The sequence below is a fragment of the Plectropomus leopardus genome, chromosome 2, assembly GCF_026936395.1.
Source record: "Plectropomus leopardus strain MGB_pleo_1.0 chromosome 2, ASM2693639v1, whole genome shotgun sequence".
Classification (NCBI taxonomy): domain Eukaryota; kingdom Metazoa; phylum Chordata; class Actinopteri; order Perciformes; family Serranidae; genus Plectropomus; species Plectropomus leopardus.
The window spans coordinates 4,841,637-4,863,716 of NC_142177.1; the positions used below are offsets into that span (position 1 = coordinate 4,841,637).

Here is a 22,080-nt window from a genome sequence, read left to right on the forward strand (position 1 = left end):
AGGGGCCCTGCTTAGAATGGTTAACAAACCGGCTTGTCTCTGGATTTAAGAGAAAAGGTGTATGCGCATACACACTCCAAGCACCAGCGGGAGGAAAGGAGGGTGAATTAAAAAGAAAAAAATGGTGGAGGAAGGAGACAGAGATAGATGGAAGGAGGGTCGGTGTGTTTGTGGGGGTGAGAAGATGTGCTAGCTCAGGCGCTTGTTGTGAGATTACAATGACTGTTCTGTTTTTCCTCCTAGCCAGGAGCGACAGGGCCCATTCATTTTTCGCAGCACAGAGCGACAGATTGAAGGCCAGACATCTCTTTCTTTGCTCTTCTGTCTCCTTCCTTTTTCTTTCTTTTTCTCCCTCTCCCTTGTGTGTTTGGTTAACCCAGGGCTGAAGTGCGGCGCGGTGACAGGGGCGTGATGCCTCGGCGCTGACACCGCACGCCGCAGACGAGGGGGGAAAAGGGAAAAGTGATGCTCTGTGTCAGCTAGCGGACGCCCCGCAGTGATGTTCAGAGCTTTCTGTCTCCCTTTAACAAAAAAAAAGAAGAAAAAAACAGATGTTTGCGTGGCTGCAAACCGGCCATTATGTGGGCGACTAGGGGGCGTGTTGGCAGCGGTGGGGTCACTCGTGCATGACTCGACAGCGCTGCACAATCTCTGTTGTATTTCTAACGGCACTTCTCGGCTGAATCATGGCGGGTGTTGCTCCGCAGCGAGGTATGACTTTATGAAGGTGGACTCTGGAGTAAACAGTGTACTCTACTCTTAGAAAGCTCGAAGGATGAAGCGCTGCTACCCAGAAACTGAGGGTTGGAACCGAGGCCGTAATTGCGGGCGTCATAGCCTCCCTGCTGAGGAAATCACAGGGAATTGCTTCAAAGATGAGCTGTACGCTTTATGGATCAGCAGGAAAACACAAACCCGCATATACATGGAGGGAGATAAATCACTGGTTCTCAGATGGCTTCTATTTGCATTTCCTTGAGCTTTTTTTTTGACGTGTATGTTATGCAAATTCTAAAGCAAGTGGGGATTTTTTACCACATTTCAGTCCAGTTGGTCAAATTAACAAAACATACAATGATGCCATTTCAAACACTACATGCAGACTTTGATAACCGTTTTCCTTTCCTTTTTTTAAACATTTATGTAATGCAAATCTTAAAACAAGAGGGAATTCTTCACCACGTTTGGTTGGTTAAATACACAAAACACACAATGATGCCATTAAAAACTTTGAAACCTGGAGTGACATTACTTTACTTGTGCTTCTTTCAGACTCTTCTCACAAGTATTTAACCTTTGAACCCTGAGCAAATTGATTTCTTTCAAAAACATGAGGAAAAAGGCAATGAGCAACTTGGTATGAAATGTTCCACAAATTAAAGAGATTAGAAGATTATAAAAAAAAGCTAGGGGGAAAAAAGAAATGTAAATATTTTACATTATTTTACAAAATTCTTATATATTTAAGACACTTTCCTCAGGTCATTTTCTCATTACCTTGTTTTTTAAACTGTCTTTTTCTCTTTTTTATTTCCTTTTTTTGACATTTTTTTCAAAACTAATTTTCAGGTAAATGTTTTGTGCTCATTGCCTTTTTCCCATGTTTTCAAAAAAATCCAGCCAATTTTCTCAGGTTTAAAAGGATTTAAAGACTACATGCTGACTTTCATGACCCTAACCCTAACTCTAACCCTAATGCTACTTAACAAGAGCCTCATTATCATTGGAGGCCGATATGATATTAGAGAGAAGTAGGACTGAAAACATCACATCACGTTCCACCGTATCAATTATCTCCATTACAGGGCAGTACTGAATGTAAAGTTATGTAATCTTATTTGTAAATCTGTAATTGTGTATGTCATTTTCCTCAATTCTGTTTTTTTTCCTCTCATGACACTCATTTCCAATTTGATTTGTATGGGAAACAGGTTTTTGTTTTGTTTTCAGACTCGCAAAACAATTCAACACATAACCTGAAAGCCAATATTACAACACAACACAACTGAAAATCTTTTCACTTGACAATAAAGCAGAAAACTAGAAATGCTAAAATTGACTTCTTCTGAGTGTTTTTTTTTCCTTTCATGGCTGATTATACATCATCAGCCACCAAAGCCATCCACATTTGCATGTGGCCCATGGGTGACATGTTTTTTTACGGAAAGCCGATTTCGCCTTTCCCTGTGATTTTTTTTTTTTTTCACCCAAACCAATCTCCTGGATAAGAGCCTTATTAATAGAAAAGAAGAGCGGGAGCTGAAGGTAAGGGGAGCAGCGCTGAGAGCCTGCGGATGATGATACCCAGCAGGAGAGAAGCACACTCATCTCTGTTCCTACATCATCTGCCAGCACCGTGAACATGAACCGGCCACCTTGGGCTCGCTCTAAACCGGTATCATGACAACACGCCGTCGAGCCGAAGGAAGAAGGGAGGGAGGCAGGGGAGGGGAAAGAGGAGGTCAAGTAGAAAGAGACGGAGCGGGAGAGAGATTATCGATGTTCCACGTCCTGAGCCGTGGATTTGCCCTTCGGTGGCGATGCCCACTTGCCCAGAAATTCGTCATGTTGCTAAACAAGCTTAACATCATCCATCTGTCCTTTTCTTCACCCTATATTTCTCTATTTCCATAGTTTGCCTTTTGTTTTTCTCTTATTTTAGTATTGATTTGACATCAATGGAAAGGACAAAATGAAATGCAGCTAATTTTAACACGTGTCATTTTGCTATGAAACGCCCAATTTCCCCCTTGCAGTTTTTTTTTATTTGCTTAATTTTTAATCTGCACAACATTAATGAATATTTGTAACTGTTTTTTGAGCATCACACATCTGTTTGTTTCCTATCAACAAACACACTCAAACCAGACTGTTTTTACCTGCTAATGAGACGTTTTTTTTTCTGAAATTAAAAACGACTGCATCTTTACGAAAAAAAAAAAAAAGAGAGAGAAAAAAAGTGTTAATCCATTTGCTTTGACTCATCTCGGATATTTGGTCTGTGAAAAAAAACAGCTGGCTTCGTTTTTTCAGCATGGGGCGTAAGAAATTCTCAACCTGTGGGATGAACCAGTCTCTCCATCCTGCTGTCTGTCCCTCCATCCATCCATCCATCCATCCATCCATCCATCCATCAGCACCATCCATCTCTCACAGCCGATCTCTCTTCCACTTTATTTCTCTCCGGGTTTGTGATCACACAAAATGCGTGATGATAAATAGAGAGGGGTGCAGGAGCTCGACACTGAGCCCCCGAATGTCTAACAAGAGATTCATTTCAAAAAGTGAAGTCTATCAATCAACCCTTGCCGAGTAAAAATACTGGGATGGATTTGTAAAAGCAGCGTCTGTGCTCAGTGGTCAACATCCTTTGCTTTCTGACTCAATCTCCTACTCTGTCTGTTTCAAGACATCTCTTAAGACTCATATAAGAGCTAATCTAGGCAAGCTGAAAAGTAGGCTAATACGGCCCCGACTAGCCGGCTCTGTGATAACGTGTCATATCTGTGCAGACAGCTTCGGCTGACAGCTCCAACGCGAGCCGGGTGAATTTTAACATCACAGTGGCCCCTCGGACTGGATTAACGAGCCCAAAACCAGGGGCCAGTGGAGTCATTAAAGAATTAGTGAAGGCTGTTTTGTTCATATTACGCACAGATTTGAGAGCAGAGCTGGGTGATACATCAACACGTTATCAAGTTCGGGTCGTGATACCCCGCTCGGACGGTGTCAGGAATTTTCTGTTATCATCATGTAAAAGGTTCCATTTGGAATTTGTCATTTTTTTTGAAGCTGTATTACATTTCAGAGCTTATCTGGTTGAGTCAAACCGACCTCTCCATCACTCTCAATCCACATTACACATTCTCTTTTTTTTTTTCTTGGGCGTAAATATCCTCTGAAAGCACCATTAGTCACGATGATTACATTTAGAGATATCTGATTGGACATATTAGGATTTTTTTGTCCAACATCGATTAATTCTATTGTTATTGATTCAAAGAGGAACTCCTTTGCAAAATATGATCACTATATACATGCACAAGACTTGATTTTAAAGCTGCAAGGTGGCTGAATATGAGAACATCAAACCTCCTGAATCCAACTCCAAGCTTCCATAGGGTTGGACAGTGTGTGTGAAATTCTTGGCTCTTTGTACAGCTGGAGGAATGGAGCGTATGTGGCCACCCCGGTCAAGGTCAAACATGATTTGTTGGATTTCTGTTCCAATTAGATACAACACATTTCTACTGTTTTCTGTGTGACAGTAAAAGCAACCGAAAAAAGGTTGTTGTTCCTCTTCATGTATGGGCCCCTGAGGGGCTTGAAGCCTTTCAAACCGGGGGCCCAGGAGTGATTGAACCGAAGCAGAGGGTTCCCTGTTTGCAAATGTGGGAAATCGTTCAATTGTGTTATATAACAGCTGGAGATTAGCCCAATTAGAGAAAGGAAGCAGTGTTTTCTCAGTCAGTCAGAGTGTTCCACAGCCATATGGAGATCTAGAGTCACATTTTGGAAGCCCCTTCGAGGGGTCTACATGACAATCCCAAACACAGACACGAGGTCTGCTTTCCCCCTCAGCACAGATTTGCAATTTTTGGGGGGGTTGTGTGTGCCTCCGAGTGTGTGAAGGGGCTTCACAGCCCTGCTGTCTTGCTCCAGGCGGTGAGATAACGGCTTTGGCGTACGCGCCGCCGGCTGACAAGGCATCACATCTTCCTCCTTTTATCTACCCATATCCCTGACCCAACTACCAGCCAACTACCATACCTGCTGCTCCTTAAATGGCACCCTATTATATCTTTTTTATCCTTAGTTTGCTATTTGAGTGGAAATATTTTAGAAAATGTGGCATTGGAGAGCTGGAGAGTTCCAGCAGAGGGGAGGAAGCAGGGGGAAACACGCTCCTGTGATGGAGATGTGCTTTTAATGGGGATGAGGAGGTTCAAACAGGTCACTCGGCTGCATACTAATTCTTTCGCTAAATGCCCTTTTTTGCGTCCCTAACAGTTTCCAGTCGGCGTGCCGCTGCCGGGGAAGCGCGTCATGGCTAAAAAGGCACGAATATTTCCCAGCCGGTGACCCGTTACAGGATACCCAAATGAAGAGATGCATTTGACAGCGCAACACTGATAACCACATTCCTTCATTGACACGAGCACCAGAAAGAAGAACACAGTGTTTGACTTGTAGGGGAAACTTACCAGGATGACACTCGGCCCAGAGGAGCACGCAGGCAGGCAAAATGAGAGAGAAAATCCACCAGCAGCAACAACACGATTGCAGTAGCCTCCACATGGTAGTGATGTGCACGTCGACATGCAAACAATAAGCAGCAACAACTGTTGAGTTTCTCCCTTTTTTGCGGGCAAATCAGCGACGCCTTCGCTGCGTAAAAAGCAGCGCCGGAGACGCAGCGCAGACGGAGACTGGAGGCACCGTGGAGGGCGGAGAAATGTTTCTTTTTTTTCTTTTTTTTAGAGGTCCAGTAAAGAGTCTTTCCGTCCCAAAATCCCCCCGATGTCCCCGGATATGAGCATAACACTCGGATGCTGGTGGTTTTGGAGGAGCGTGGATGTGCAGCGAGGAGAGAGAGAAGAGAGGGAGAGAGAGAAGGAGGGAAAGCGGGTTAGAAAGGGGAGACTAGCAGCGGAGATTCACACAGCGCGGCGTCGCTCCTGCGGCTGCGGCGGTGGAGGCAGCGCTCGTCGGGCACACAGAGAGGGGAGAGTCGGTGTCGGTGATGGAGAGGCGCTGGAAGCTTTCCATTCCTCCGTCCATCCAGGAAATAGCGTGTGAGCCCAAGTCTGGCAGAGACTTTAAAACAGTCTTGAGGGGGGAGAGAGAGAGAGAGAGAGAAATAAAGAGAGAGAGAGAGCGAAAGCGAGAGAGAGAGAGAAAGACAGAGAGAGAGAGAGAGAGAGAGAGAGAGAGAGAGAGAGAGAGAGGTCATTCCTCCGGATCCTAGCGCCGGCTATAGAACGCACAGTCGCTCAGGATAAACGCATGCACATGTCCCATAATAATGGGTAATAATAGATATGTGCTCTCCAGGGGGCTTTTTGTTCATATTAAAGACTCCAAAATAGATCCACATTAGACAAAGCACTTCCGTTTCCAGCAGATTTTGTCCTAGAAGGAGCCCGCACTGGAAGCACTGTGTTTAGTGATCATTAATGAATCCTGTTGTAGCAACCAAAAGCATCAGTTAATACAATGCAAGGTGGAGAGGTCTGCATTTAATACAACCTAAATAATGCTGTGATGATGCCTCTCTGTCACTGTCAAGGCAAGAAATGTCTGTTTGCAGGGCCGGCACAAACCTTTTAGTGGCCCTGATCACAATTTGACCTCGGCCACTCTTCCCAACCCCTTCCTCTGTGTCAGCAAGGAGTCAGTTTGTAGTATAAAAAGAGAATTTAAAACTTGTACAAGAAAAAAACGGTGTCAAGAACTTTGTAAGAGCCACTTGATGTGACTTTGCATCACATTTACACACTGCTGCATCTCTTTAAAATGTTGTATTTTCCTTAATTTTATGGATTTATGCACTATTTTTTAAGCTTTATTTTTTATTAATATGATCTCATTGAGTTTTATTTTCCATCTTATCTTATGTATTTTGTGCATTCGGTTTTTAAGCCTTACTTTTATCTTACTTTTACCAGTATTATCAAATTGGTTTTATCCATGTGAAGATGCATTCTATGTATTCTATTCTGACCTCATCTTATTTCTACGTGCTGGTTTTATTATGTCCTCAATGTCTTTTCATGTGAAGCACTCAGTGCATGTAATGTCTTTGTTGTAAAGCACGTCGGGCTGTATTTCATGTATAAAAGGTGCTATACAAATAAAGTTGTTTATTATTATTATTATTATTATTATTATTATTATATTCTTGGAAAAAATGTTTGCGTTGGTATATGACATACAATATAGGTTATAGTTTTATTAAGGTTTACATAAACAGTTTCTGTATATTGTGAATGCTGCATTATTTGCATTACTTATTATAATATTTCTGTTAGAATGTGGGCTAGGCTGTTCACCACAACTATGATGCCATAGGGCAGAATAGTTGGCATGATAAATGAGGATAGGATGACATTGTGCTTGGAAACGACGTAGACGAAGTCTACACAGGTGTGGATCAAAATAAGCTTTCTCGTGTAGGAACATTTCTTTATACTGTTTTATGTGAGGAATTATATTAATGAAAGGCTAAATCAGTTTTTATGTGTTACATTTATGAAGGCTGGACTTGACTTTCTTTGTTTACACTGCACACTGTGGGCTAATTTAGATGGAAGATATTTGCACTGCAACTTCAACTTCTGCACAACTGTACAATTCCTCCACCGCACCTTTTGTACACACATTTTGTGTTCTTTGTATTCTATTTTTCATTTTATGTTTTTATGTTGCTTCAATAATTTTATCTTGTATCTTATTCTATTTAAAGTTACTATTTTTATTCTCCCGTTATGTTAATTGTTTTGCACCAAAACACCAAGTCAAATTCTTTGTATGTGTAAACGTACTTGGCAAATAAACCCCAATTCTGATAATGATTCTGAATAGAGCATCAAGTCGGTAGAGGACCAGAAGAATGGACCATCAGTATTTTCCTGCATTACTAAATAAACTTTGTTGAAGTTTCTCATGCCTCACTTGAGTTTTTGGATTTTACTAATCGGAGCTGAAACAAGTTAGAACCGAGACACCCTGCAGGCTAGGAACTATGGTATGTTGATATGGCCACTATAAATTTGTTTGGGTTAGGGTTAGGGTTAGGGTTAGGGTTGTGTGATTGAGCTTGTCATTTTAGAATCACAAAGCTAGCTTTTTTTTCTGCTTATGTTGCTTTTCTGGACAATACACATTTACTTTAAGTTAACATTTCTTGGTGCAAGCTATTTGCCAGGGCATTTTAATGCTTTTAAAATAGGGACAAGATCAACCATTTCAAAGAGCAGTAAGGATATGTTCCCAGCATCTCCACTGTAAATGGCATCTCTGTGCATCAGTGTATGAAATGCATTATATTTCCCACAGCCATTGTTCTATGTTAAATCTATGGAAGCCCACACTGGTGGCATCGTGGGCTGACACATGTCATGAATCATCATATTGCCGACATGCATCTAAAGCCGCAGTTTTCACATTCGCTCCGCAGATCGGCACATCACAGCAACCATACCTTTATCTAATGACTGTGTGACATGTCTAGTGTGTGCCACTGCGTCTCATATGACACCAAGCAGGCAAGTGGGCTATAAATGTGTTTTTGCATCCAGCAGAGGATGAAAAAAATAGCTAATTTACAGCATTTCATCTAGTTTGAGAGTGGCGACATTACAGAAAAAAAAAAAGCGTGATTTCATGAAAGCTGATCATCCAGTTATACCAGTAGGCATGGGTGGTATGTAATAGTTCATACCTTCATACCTTCCTGATATTTCTCCTGGGTATGTGGTTACTTACAGCCACAAAATGTTAAGAAAAATCACATTCTCAAAACTATTTTCTTTAATTAACAGAGAATACGGAAAAACGGTACACCTTTTGAATTCAACTTTCTCTCGGTCACAGAAGACTGACGACGCTTAATTGCTTCTTGAACTCATCATAAAACACACTTTATTCAAACTTGACCGAAATGAAATAAAAAGTAAAATTCACCAAAACCGTGTTGGTTACACTTGTTGGTAACTGAGTTAGTAAGTCCACTGTTGCAACAACTCCAGTTCAGTCCAAATAAATCCTTAATTCACCAAGTTAGATATAAAAAACATGCTATTCCTCTCAGTCTCTCTCTGCCTGCTGTCCACCAGCTGTTTACAGTCCTGTAACTTCTCCCTCCACCACTAGGTGTCGCTGCGTATTTCAGCTCAGCTGCCTGTTCCACCAGTAGAGGCCGGAGACTGGGCTCTGGTGGTACGCGCTGTGCACTACATACAGTGAGTTTCATCCTTTAAAACCTGGATTGTCGTCACTTTTTTTGAGCTGTATTCACATGCCTTTCACAAGTTTTTAAACCTTTGAACCCAGTACAAATTGGTTTGATTGCATGATTTTTTTTTTAGAATTAGAAAATTATTATGTTTTTCTAAGCTCGGTTAAAATGTCAAGAGAACTACATTTAGAATCATCACAATTAAATATTTAAAAGAATTTTAAATATTACAGAATTATTAGCTTGTAGTTTTAAAGCTTTTTTTTCAGGTAATTTCATTGCTTCTTTTTTGCTTTTTTGTTTCTGTTTGTTTAACTTTACCAATGTTTTTGTTCATATGTTTGTTTTAGGTTTTTCAGGTAATTCTTTCAGGTTTTTTTTTCAAATTTATTTCTTATTTCTGGGTCACTTCTGAAGTTGCTCATTGTGTTCTGCCCATGTTTATGAAGGAAATCAAGCCAATTAGCTCAGGTGTTATAGGGTTAATAGGAAGAGGAGCGCATGTATTTATGACGGAATTGAAAAACATACCCTTAGGATTTCAAAATATCCTGATATACCATAATAGTGTGACGCCACCCAAGCCTATACACCAGTTTTATAGGTTTTAAATTACCCAAAATACACAAGAATTCAGAAAAACTACAGGGTAGATCTATCATAGCTGGTATTGACACTTAAACTGAGAAAATATCAACATTTGTCAGCCACTTTTCATGAATTTGTTTCTTTTTTGTAAAAGACAGCAGTGGACAGTGGTGAAAAATCATCACGAGCTGTACCAACTGTACCAACTGTACTTGGAGTACCAAAACTGACAGTGCTCACTATGCATGTAGAAGTAGAAGTCCACTGCAAAGCGACAATATGTGACGACTTTGGATGAGAACATGTTGGATGTTCTTATTTTCTTCTTATTGTCTATGTTCAGGATGTTAATAGGCGTGGTCATGTTGGAGCTTTATAAAAAAGTAGCAACCAGGTGCCAGACCATAAGCAGCAGCCATCACAGAGACACAGCGCTGGCAAAATGTAAACATTGCAAGCAAAATGCCATGTGTGATGTGTATTTTTTAAATTCTTTATTAGGATCAAGGTGTGTATAGTGAATACTGGGGCAGAAATTTGGAATATTCATGTTTAAAATTAATTTTTTTCATAAAATTTAAAAAAGGGGGATGAGATTTGATAAGTATTCACTTCCTCCATACTCCTTTTCAGACAGGATTTAGGGTCAACTTTAATTCCATTTCTTCTTAAACCACGTTTGAGAAAAATGACAATAAATCTACCTTGTACATGAAATACATACATTTGTTTACTGAATATGTCTGATGGGCATTCTAGTGGTGTTTTTCTTGTTCAGATTTTATCTTGCTCTCCTATTTTATTCAGCATGTTCAAAATAAAGATAGATTTACCAATAGTCTACACACACGTTCCTGTGGCTTGACCCACATACAGTTGGAAAAACAACACACTGTCTTAAGACCTGTATTACAGAGCATGAACATAGCATACGCATTAATGACCAAAGGAACCCTTTGGCTGTGCATTTAAATTCATTTAAACACAATCTTCACACTGAGATTCAATATGACTGAGCACGTGAAAAACCCCACAGGGGGAGGGGGACATCATTAGCGTCCTTCTGAAAAAAGAATTGTTCTATTTCTTTACTTCTAACACTCTGCAAATTTCGGATTTAGATTTCAATCTTATATATTTTTTTTTCTTCTTGTAACTAGTTATAGCTAAAATAATAAATGAATAGTGTTCACACTAAGAAAAAAGCACTGAAAAAATTATTCACATATTTTCCTTAGTGCTATAATAAAAAAAGGCCTCTAGCAAACAGTTGAGAAAGCCATTCATATTAATGTTTAAACAACAAGAAAGAAAATAATTTAAAAAAGACAAAACATGTACTGTTGTAATGCTTGTAAATGGTATAACATCTCAGAATCTGTGAAAAATCATGGCATGTTAAGGGTAAAAACTCTGAAAATTAATAAATATTTAATTTTTGTGATTAGGACTGATGATGGTTAAGAATTTAACACAATGAATGTAGAAAAAAATATTAATGTATGATATTTTTTAAGGCGCGATGTTGAAAAGTGCATTTTGTATGCAGAGTGGTACGATTGTGTTTAATATTACAGTGGGCCCTAAGGGTCAATTATAGATGTGTTGGATTTAATGTATATAATGCTGTATAATCTTGATGTTTTAATCTGTTATGCTCTTTCTATGAAGCTATTCATTGCCCCCTATGTGGGAGTACCACACATAGTTGTCCTGCTCTGCTCTGATTGGAGTAGACCGACTCTTAATCACGCAGATCACAACCGCCTGAGTGATGAATGTGTCTGTTCATTGCTTGTTGCGCTTTGTGATGGAAAATTGACAATGTCTGATGAAGATCTCTGTTAGACTGATATGTCCCTGTATTACATTTAAAAAAATATATGGGAGCTATTTGTACACTCTAGAGATCTTTTGCCTGATTCCTACCTTCAGTTTGCTTTTTGGTGCAGCACCAGAAGTTACAAATAATATATTTGAGTCTAACTATTGGTGTATATCAAGGCTTCATCTCTCTCTCTCTCGCACTCTCTCTCTCTCATGTACTCTTCTTGAAGTGTAACTGCTGTTAACAGAACTATTGACCAGATATGGCCACACCAAGATTGCAACAGCGAGATTGCCAAACCCAAGGCTTCAAAATGGCAGTCCACAAAGCAATGGGTGGTGTTGCGGTGGCTATATCCATTATTTGCAAAGTCTATGATTTTGAGCTACGGCTGCTAAGAAATCACATACAAACTGAGAGGTTCCACACTAACTTGTGAATTGGTCTGGTGATGCCAAGCTATAATGTAGTCTGTAACACTTTCTGCAAAGACCACATCTATAATGCATTATGAAGCCATTCATAGTGAAGGATACTGTATGGACTGTTATAGCACACTATGAGTCCTTACTACAGTTTATTGTTGATGTGAGATGAGTATCGATATTCATAATGCATTATAAGCCCCATCAGGCAACCTCTAGTTTATAAGAGGTGAAGAGCATCCATAAGACACTTGCCACTTTTAGATCATTATAAGTCACATCTATAATGCTTTATGACTGCAGGTATAGTGCATATATTAAGCATTTTGTGTGTTTATGAGTGTGGTCATGAAGCATAATGGATACATTATAATTCACTATAAATGCCTTCATAACACATTATAGATGCGGTCTACATAGAAGGTGTTACAGAGAAATCTTCACACTCTGAGGGCTTATTACTTTATAGCATTATGTTCCAATACAGAAAAAGAATGACCAAGCATTGGTGAATGATATTTTCAATTCACTCCTAAAGTTTCCAGGCATATTAAATATTTATATCTGGATTTTGAGGAAAAGCATACAAAGTGTTGCACAAAGCATCTTGAATTTCAATATGATGGGTGGTGCAGTCATAAAACCATTCATCTATGAAAATATCTCTGCATGGTTCCAGCTGCAGATCCACCGATTCATCTATGTTTTTATGAACTGAATCCTAATGTGTCTATTGTGAGTGGTCGGTACTGTGAGTGGCAGTGAAAACAAATCAATGGATACAACACAAAGCCTATCGAAAGACAGCTTAGCAGCTCATCGGTTTGGTTTGCCCACTGCAGAATCTGTCGACATTTTATACTGAAGCAACACACACGCACCTTACATTCTTTCTTCTACTTTTTTTATTTACTGCTCAAGGTTGTCCATGTACAGTTATGGCCAAACAATACCAAGAATCTTCAACAGTGGAGGAGATGATGCAAACTGTACTAGAAGTCTGACTCAAACTCAACAGTAATTAGAAGGGCACTAGGAGAGCACAGACCTCTGCCAAGGCCAAATGTCCTGTCTCGTAATCTTACCAAAGGTGAAAAATCATTTTTGTATCTGCCCCTTGATTTGGATCCGCTTCAAAATTTAATGGGTTCTCCATGGCCCATGCTACGCCCTTCCATCAAGTTTCCCGAAAACTGGCCAGTAGTTTTTCCGTAATCCTGCTGACAAACAAACAAACAAACCAAACCGCAAACACAACCTCCTTGGCAGAGGTAATTACACTCTGTAGGGTTGATAAATGTACAGAAATCAATGAATTATAAATCATGTCAAAATGCTGCTCAGGTCCTTAGATGGAAAGCGGTAAACTCTTAACATTTAAATAAGGACAACTAGTGCAGAGAAGCTGAAGCAGATCATGGTGTCAGTTTGGAAATGTAATCTCTGTCAGCAGCCTGGCAGAGGAGTTCTATACAGTCTGAGACCATGGCTCATCAACAGAGACAGCAGAACAGCAGAGCGCTACAACAGGGCCAAATCCCAAGGCCCCGGAAGACTACTGGCTGGGGCTGTTATCAGCTGCCAATCACAAAGTCCAGTCTGTCATTGAGTGAGCTCAAAGTGTGTGTTGGGAGTCACTTGGAGTCAACAGTTTGATATGAGATTGACGCCAATTGTAAAAAAAAGTTGGAACGTTGTGTAAAATGTAAATAAAATCAGAATGCAGCTATTTGCAAAACTTTGACCTGTATTCAATTGAAAACATGCCAAAGACAAGATATGTTTAAATATGTTCAAACTCCACACTTATTCTGAATTTGATGCCTGCAACACATTCCAAATAAAGTTGGAAAGGGGCAACAAAAGACTGGAAAAGTTGTTGAATGCTTAAAAAACATCAGTTTAGAGCATGCAATAGGTGAAACGGTTTACTGGCAGTAGATTAAAGTATCATGACTGGTATCCTTGAAATGCTCAATCATTCCCATGCAATGATGGTCGCTTTTTGAAAAACTGCGTGCCTAAACAGTCCAACGGTCCAACTTTTTTTCAATAGTCAATTTATGTGGCAAAACTTTTTTACTTCATGAGGGTAAACGTTGGAAAGCAGAATCACCAGCATAGATAGCTAGTGACACATATGTCATTACCACAACAACCCATGCAGGTAGGTCAGTGATGTCTGGGCACAAATCTTATCGTTCATCCATTCATTAGCTGTAATGCGTTTTAACCTCATAAGGGTTGTGGATGGGCTGGAGCCTTCCCCAAATGACATTGGACAAAAGGTACAACCTGGACAGGTCACTAGATAACCATTGATGCTAATATTCACACCTACAGCCAATTTAGAGTTACCAGTTAACAAATCCAAATGAATCACTTGCAAATAACAGTGCCTTAATGATCTGATTAGAGAAACAAATCTGATTTGCCTGCAGTCTGAATCTATCTTTGTGACATCACAACAGATATTTTGTCTTTGACTGGTAATGTTAAGCACCTGTTCTGACACACGGGGGCTGCCTGTTGCTCAGCATCTCTTTTGTTGAAAAGCAGATTAGGAAGCATTCCTATTACCTGCACCAAACCAACATATTATCCTCATGGTAGCAACATGAAGAATGACTCAACCCTTATGTAACAACAGAAACCCTGGATAAAGAATATCAGCAAAGCATTTCTTCTTCACTTCAGTTCTGTGAAAATCAAAATTTGGCCAGTGCTGCACAGCTTCCTCTGCAAGACTTGGGGGTGGGGGTAAATTTAGAAATGGATAATCTGACGTTTCTTTGTGGGTTTACAGTCTGAATGTTTCTTGTTTGCAACAACAAAGGAGACACTGCACTACTGATGCTTTCCCCAAGCTGTATTTAGAAAAAGACTGTGTGTTTAGATCAAGTGGCTTCAGAAAAGAGACAGTTTGTCACAGGCAAACTGACACTGTTTTGGTTTTCTTATGTTTTTTTTTTTTTTTTAATTCTTCCACTTTAACCATGCAATATGTATTCCTTTGTCCTTCATAGAGTTGATATTAAATACACACACACACACACACACATATATATATATATATATATATAATTAATGTGTGTGTGTGTTTGTGTATTTCTTCTATACAGTTCGCTCTATTTATTGTTATCAATCTTTAATCTTTGTCAGGGCTTGCAAATCTATGTTTTTTTTATTGTAGGTGTGTTTCCTTCTTCCTGTAAACTAAAAGTTACTTTTCAGAAGATTACTGGCAACAACAGCAGTTCACAGTAGTTAGTTTCACCCTGCTCTCATTACGAATTTGTCAAATATTGCCTCTTTGTAAGTCATTATGGCATAAGATACCAACAACAAAAGTCACCTGGCACAGTCGTAAAGAACTCATGGCTGGATGGAACCAGTTGGAACCAGCCATAATAGTTCTTAAGTGTGTTTCTTTAGTGTGTATATTCCTGGAGCACAAGTTTCTTGTGCTCAGTTGAAATCCCTGTCCGTGTGACGGGGAGGAGGGGGAGGTAGCAGAGCTTTCGGCCCGATCAGGCGGGGGTGGTTTTGAGTCCATTCAGACCTGCCACTCTGGCTCTGCTTCCTCTTTCCTTTGTTTTTGTTTTTTTTTTTTTTCTTTTTCTATTACTGCTCTCTAGCATTCATATTTAAGTCACAATTGCTGATCAGTGACCCTAGGATCCTAAGTGAGTGCTTAGCCTTTTCTGGAGCACAAGTTTCTTGTGTTTTAGTTGAATGTGGTCATATGATGCACTGCTGGACAGCATTAGGTTGAAAACCTTCTGATAACAACATGGAGCACGAGGGCCCCTTAAGGGAAGGTGGGAGGGGTAATAAATAGGTCCAACAAACTGTGAACTGTCATCTGGGAGCCCAGTGTTTGCTTCCTGTGTGAATGTAGAACCAAACCATGATGTTATTTTCTAAACCTAACGCTGTGCTTCTGTTTCCTAAACCAAGCCACCCACACCTTTGTAGCTTAATTCTTACCATGTGCTTTTGTTGACAACCTGGCTGGTTGCCAATGTGTTTCTGTTGCCCAAACAGAACCACATGCTTTTGTTGCATCACCCTAACCATGTGCTTTTGTTGACATCCCGGTGTTGGTTGCAGCATCCCAGAACGTCAACAGCAGGTGCAGGCGATACTTTTGAGCATAATTTGTGGAGTGTAGAAGTCCACTGACAAAGCTGCGATATGTAACGACTTGGAATGAGAATTTTTGTCTTATTAGTTTTTAGTATTAGTAGCAGTGGATTCACAGCTTAACCCATTTGCTTGTTAGACTTCTGCAACCATGGCTGCATCAAGGGCCCAAAGTGTCAGTGTCAGAGGCCTTCACCTGCAAAATGTCATTCAAATTGCTATAACATGTACTGACCAGGAAAAGACTCACCACAAAGGAATACAAAGCCACTAAAAACATTCATCATGACTACATATAGATGCAAAGCAACAACAAAAAAAGAGGAAAAACCATCGTGTCTGGGAGTCTTGCTCCCATATAGGAGAGATGGTGGGGCTTTTTTTTTTTAACTGTGCCTCGGGGCCGTTGTGTCATAATCTACCCCTGACTGCAACCTGGGCTTTTAGCCATGCTTTCAGCATAGCTCAAGGGATAGCAAACTCACTTTGTTAGTTTGACCACTACTTTGCTCCAGACTCAGTGGCAGACAGACACACAATGTTAGGTAAAACCATCAGCATAGCAGTCAGGGCCTTGATGGGCTTTTTTGCCTTGGGCCCCCCACAGTTTCATTATGAATTTTTCTCCAGCGCAAAGTTGTCTCAATAGCTACAGGATGGATTATACAATTTCACACTGATATCTTTGGTGATCCTCTGTCTTTTTCTCTGGCACAAAGCATTTCAAAAAATACGGGGCCCTGTGTCAATTTAGGCCTGCTACATGCATTGTGGACTTTTAAAACACACCTAAATTTTCACAGGAAATACACAGTTTCTGCTTGTTGGACGCATACGGTCTTTTTCAAATTAAACTTACCATGTCAGTAAAACACCACACAGTTAGGTTTAGGCAACAAAACAACCTCTGCCAGCAGCCCTGTACAGCTTTTCCAGCTCCTTATGATATGATGTCGTCCTAATGACGCCATCACATGACATTACAACCTGACACCGCTTAGTGGCGTATCATACTGTCGCAAAAGGTTTGTTTGGTTTTTTGTCCGTGTCTGATGTGGAAATCACTGACCAAGCAGCCGAATTTGATGACATGAGTTGGCGACATGCAGCATATAACAAAATCTGGTCTGTGCGAACTAATTTCTAATTTCTAATTAAAATAATTTTATTCTCATTTGGAATTTATTGTTGTACTTTTAATGCAAAGGTACCAAAGTGCATGAAAAACCATCAAAATAGAGGTTGTTTCTCTACATAAAGACCCCTGGCACCATCTGACAGAGGCCCAATTGAATGGAGCCCCAAATTAATCCTAAAACTGAATCCTTGAAACGCCCCTGCATACACCTGACCTGTGTGGGGCTGCTGCTATTGGATTTACCTCTTGGCAAAGATGAATAAGGACAGCAAACACTAAAAGGTTGAAAACAGGTGATTCATAACTTCCGTCATTTTACAAAAGTGGCCCCCGGGCAAAGAAAGTTGAGTATCCCTGCTGTAGACTCTTGTTCTTACAAACCTGGTGGCGGAATTTAAAGGCTGATGTTTCGCCCAGAAAACATTATTACTTTGGTGTTAATGTAATGATGATTTGTCATTGTACAGTTTCATTCAGAAACCCTACTCATTAATTTCTCCTCTATTTTTAATTGCAGCACGGGAAGTAGCCTTCAGCCATTGGCAGTGCTTTGTGCAACACACCACATCCATCACCACAGGACAGTCCTGTCACACTTTGTAGGACACATGTGAAAAAGCTTTTTTTTCTACAATTGTATGCATGATCAAAGAGGCAATAGATTTGTCATTACCTTAAATTGTTTTTATGGGTCATCTATTTTCGAAATCGATTTTCGATTTTGCTTCCTAAATTGGTGCAAGAAGTCAAAGATTCTGCCAAAAACCTCTAAAACAGTGTTTATTTATTTTAGAAAACTACCATCCCTTAAAACTATATTTATCAATAGGAAGGCAATATAATTACATATAACAAGTACCTTGGCATTGTGCTCACCCATAAGCTTCATTGGGACCTATGGACTAAACTCATAAACACAACACAGAGAGGGCTTTCTGAAGAAATTGCTATCTTTTAATATCCACAACAAAAGCTTCAAATGTTTATTGATCTTTTATTTAAAGAGCTATATCCCTCTTCATCATCTGCTGGTTTGGCAGTGCTACTGAGGCACAAAATAAAGACTGTCAGAAAAACCGTAACAATGGCCAATAAACTTTCAGGGACTACTTCACAAAGTATGGAGTTCATTTACAAAGCGATTAAGAAGGCAAAAGTTGCCAAAAGCACCCCCTTAGCTCCTCATTCAAACTTTTGCCATTTGGCCATGACATTTACCCCCTCTATTCACCAAAAATACATCCAAGTTTTTATCTGTTTCGTACACCATTACTTTTTTAAACAGGCAAAGCACTAGCTCCCTATCCCTTAAAGATCATAAGATAGATTGCCATGAAATTTGGTACAAACTCTCAACTCTAAAGTTAGTGGAATAAATCCTACTAACTTTAGTAAGCCCTTGATTTTTATATACTACTATCAGCAGGTCAAATTTCACTGCATCCAATACACTGGTTGATGGCTTAATACAAAACTAACCACATTCTCCTCAGCCTCTTGTGTATGTTGTGCTCATAGATGGTATAATGAAGATGGAAACACATTCTCATTCCAACTTGTCACATATTGCTACTTTGCAGTGGACTTTTGCATCTACATATTATGCTCTAGGTATCCTTCTGAATCTGCTGCTGACGTTGTGGGATGCCGCTACCGTCATGTCAGTGCAAGAACACTATGGGATTATGCTGCACGTGGTGATGTTTAGGCAACAAAACCACATGCTGTCGCAGCCAGGTAACAAGGGCCAAGATGGTTAGGATAGAATAAGGGGAAGAATGCACATGGTAAAGTGAAAAAAAAAGTCACATTCAGACAGGAAGCAAATACTAGACTCTCACATGAAAGTCCAGAGGTTGTTGGATCCATCCACTGCCCCTCCTGCTGGCCCTATAGGGACTTTCAAGCTCCTTACAGTATGTTGTTTGCAACAGCATTTCAACCTGAAGCCGTCCTGGGGCACATCATGCAGACGCGATAGATTCCGTCTAGCCGTATTGTCATGTTGTCATATTGTCCATTGTATTTTGCTGTCTGGCCATCCAGTGCCGTATAATAACACTGTGAACAGTTCTGTATGGCCACATTCTCAGCTGACAACGTCCAGCTGAACATCATGCAGATGTGAAAGGTGGTTTTTGGCATTGGGATCTTACACTGAAATCACTGCAAAGGCGGCGCTATCTGACAACTTCAGAATAAGAATGGGCTTGACAATTTGTATGCTCTCGATCAATAGCACTACTTGTCATTGGTCTTGTGTTTGGGCAGCAACTTGATACCACAGAGATCACCAGGCCTACTGCACAGATGCTGGCTTGATGACATCAGTAGAGCAAGATGTGCAGTAGCCATATCCGGGAAATTTTGGCTTCATTTTTACATAGTGGGAATGCATTGTCATTCTTGATAAACAGTCTGTGGTTGTGTTTAGTGCTAAACAGCAGAAGTCAACATGGTAACATACCAAGCTGTCATAACAAATATAAACATTATATGTGCTTATCATTGGTATACATGCATGAAGTCATCAGCACAAGCTTGAAGCACTGCTGTGCTTAAGTACAGCCTCAGAGAGCTTTGAGCATAACTGTAGACTTGAAATCTGTTGAGCTGCCCAGTATTGACCTCTCTTTAAACTGCCTTTAATTCTACCTGCCTTGTCTTGACACATTCAAGTTCCACAGGGGAATAGTGTATCTCTTTAGAAAGAGCTTTCTGCTCATGTAGAGCCAAGAGGTACCTCTGCATTGGGTGCATGTGCAGTCGAGCTGGCAGGATGGCCTGGACTGATGATGAACCGAAATTGCTAGAGGCATTTGCAGAGCGATAGCTCGCTCTCCTTTGTCAGCATCATTGGCACTGTGTGAGAGTCCACCAATAGACTCAGGATCTGTGTCTTCTGTGAAGGCTCCAGATTGCTGTTGGCCCAGTTGGTCCCATATCACAGATCACAGAGAGGCCCAACACTGGTTCTCCAACTGTGCACTAAAGATAGCACACAATCACACCCGGTCAGCTGTTTTCAAACAGATTCATTCTTTTGCAGAAACTAGTTTGCAAACAATTCAGATCTGAGGATTATCTAGTGCACTGGTGTCCAACCTGGGGGTCCTGACCCCCTACAAGGTGTCGCCAAAGCTTCAATGGTGGTCGCTCGGCCTTGTTGAGTTTAAGAGGTGTAAGAAAAGTTTTTTAAAAATTATATAGGCCTGTATCTCAGCATTAAATGTGTTTCTGTAAAGAAATACATCTTAACGTTGACTGTTTACGGTCCTTTGACTTCTGACCTGAAAATATCTAATTGAAAATAGGTTCTATAGGTAACAATGAGTCAAAAAAAGACATGCCCTTTATGTTAGTCCTATGCAGAAAAAACACACAGTTTTTTTACATGTAGTGTTAATTTGTATTTGAATATTTCTGCACATTGGAGTCCCTAAAAAGTCTTGAAATAGCTACCACTCACGACCTGAGCACACAGGTGCAACTAATCAAACTGATGTCAGCTGGCAACCGCATTACCAAAGATGGCAAAGCACCATTTTGGAGTGTGTGAAACGCCACAGACCTGTGAATGAAACTGAATAAAAAACGTTAACTTACAGCACTGCTACATGGGTGGAAACTGACTGCAGACCAGCCAACGTCAGTCAACAAATGCTGTCATTCGATTCCTCATTAGGACAGTCTGATAAGAATTGCTTTACCTTGTTAATTGTTGACTTCAAAACTGTTTTGAAAAGCTGCAATAAAAAATAACATTAATCACGATCAACCATTAAATTCAACAATTTATCGCAGTTTTAAAAAATGAATCAAATTCATCATTTGACAGCCCAAACTTAAACAGAATATGCTGTTTATATGACCAAAATCTTAATCAAATTCAGAATATTGTCATAGTCAGAATAATATAGTAAAATTGTTGTGCATGGAACTGTAGCCACTGTTTTTGGACTTTTTTTTTTTGTTGTTGTCTATGAGCACCCAAGCGAAATAGGCCTTGCACTCACCGCCATGGTATTACTGTGGAGAAGTATATATTGGAGGTGGATATCAGAAAACTGAAAATCTTTTTTTTTACATGTTTGGTTACAAATTGAATGAGAAATTATTTGGAAAAATGTCTTTTTTGGTCATTTGTATTAACCTAGTCTTTCCATTTTTGACCTGATTGTGGCACTAATACCTCAAGAAAAACAATCAATTGGTCACCAGGATCAATAGGAATATTCTAGGGACTAAAAATATCCATTCCAAATTTCATGGCATTCTGGCCGGTAGCTGTCCAGAGCTCTTGTTCTTGACCAAATGACAGACCAACATCATCATGGACACGCTTCACTGCCAGCAGGGTCTCCAAGTAATACTTTAAACTTTGTGGAAAAATAGAAAATGTGGCCCCCTAAAAGCCTCAGAGGTGTTAAGATCTTTTGTTAGATCAGAATAATGATCCTCCTTCACAGGGAGTGCTGTGAGACAGATATTTGACTGGGAGGATCGTGATTCTTTCAGCAGGGAGAGATTTTAACAATGTGTCTGTCTGTCTTGGCGCAGATGCTGGATCACTCCTGTCCTACTTCTCTTCTCTCACATCTGGATGACAAATCATCAATACTGCTATCAAGCACTCATGGTGAGGCTGACAAATTGTTACTTTTATATGACAGGAGTCTCTTATTGGGGGTTGTCTGACAATGAAAGGCTCTTTTTCCACTTTCATAGCAATTAATTTACAACTGATATAAAAAGCTTCATAAACTTTGCAGCTGCTCATGTATAGTGCTATCTCTCAGCCATTTAGGCAGATCTACAATACCTCTTTTCTGCTTAACTCTTTTTAAATTAATAGGGCTGTTAATGTGTCCCTTGATGACTGTCATGTGCAACCCTGCATGTACTTGGATATTTTTTCATTGACATGTTTCTTTTTTTTCTATAGCAATATGATGCCAAGATGGCCTGCTTTGCATTGTAACATATTTTGACTGAA

General features: G+C 40.0%; 1 protein-coding gene across 3 annotated transcripts in view; it reads right to left on the bottom strand.

Moving 5' to 3' along the window:
* The window catches only part of LOC121952252 (receptor-type tyrosine-protein phosphatase gamma), a 505,310-nt gene extending 499,487 nt beyond the window's left edge, over positions 1 to 5,823 (bottom strand). For 2 of the 3 annotated variants that reach the window (XM_088083307.1, XM_088083299.1), the window contains exon 1: positions 5,205 to 5,823. In XM_088083307.1, coding sequence (XP_087939433.1) covers positions 5,205 to 5,298 — 94 coding nt within the window. In that variant the 5' untranslated portion in view covers positions 5,299 to 5,823. The remainder of the gene's footprint in view (positions 1 to 5,204) is intronic. The other variant, XM_042498811.2, reaches the window with a different exon arrangement.
* Positions 5,824 to 22,080: the final 16,257 nt, after the last annotated feature.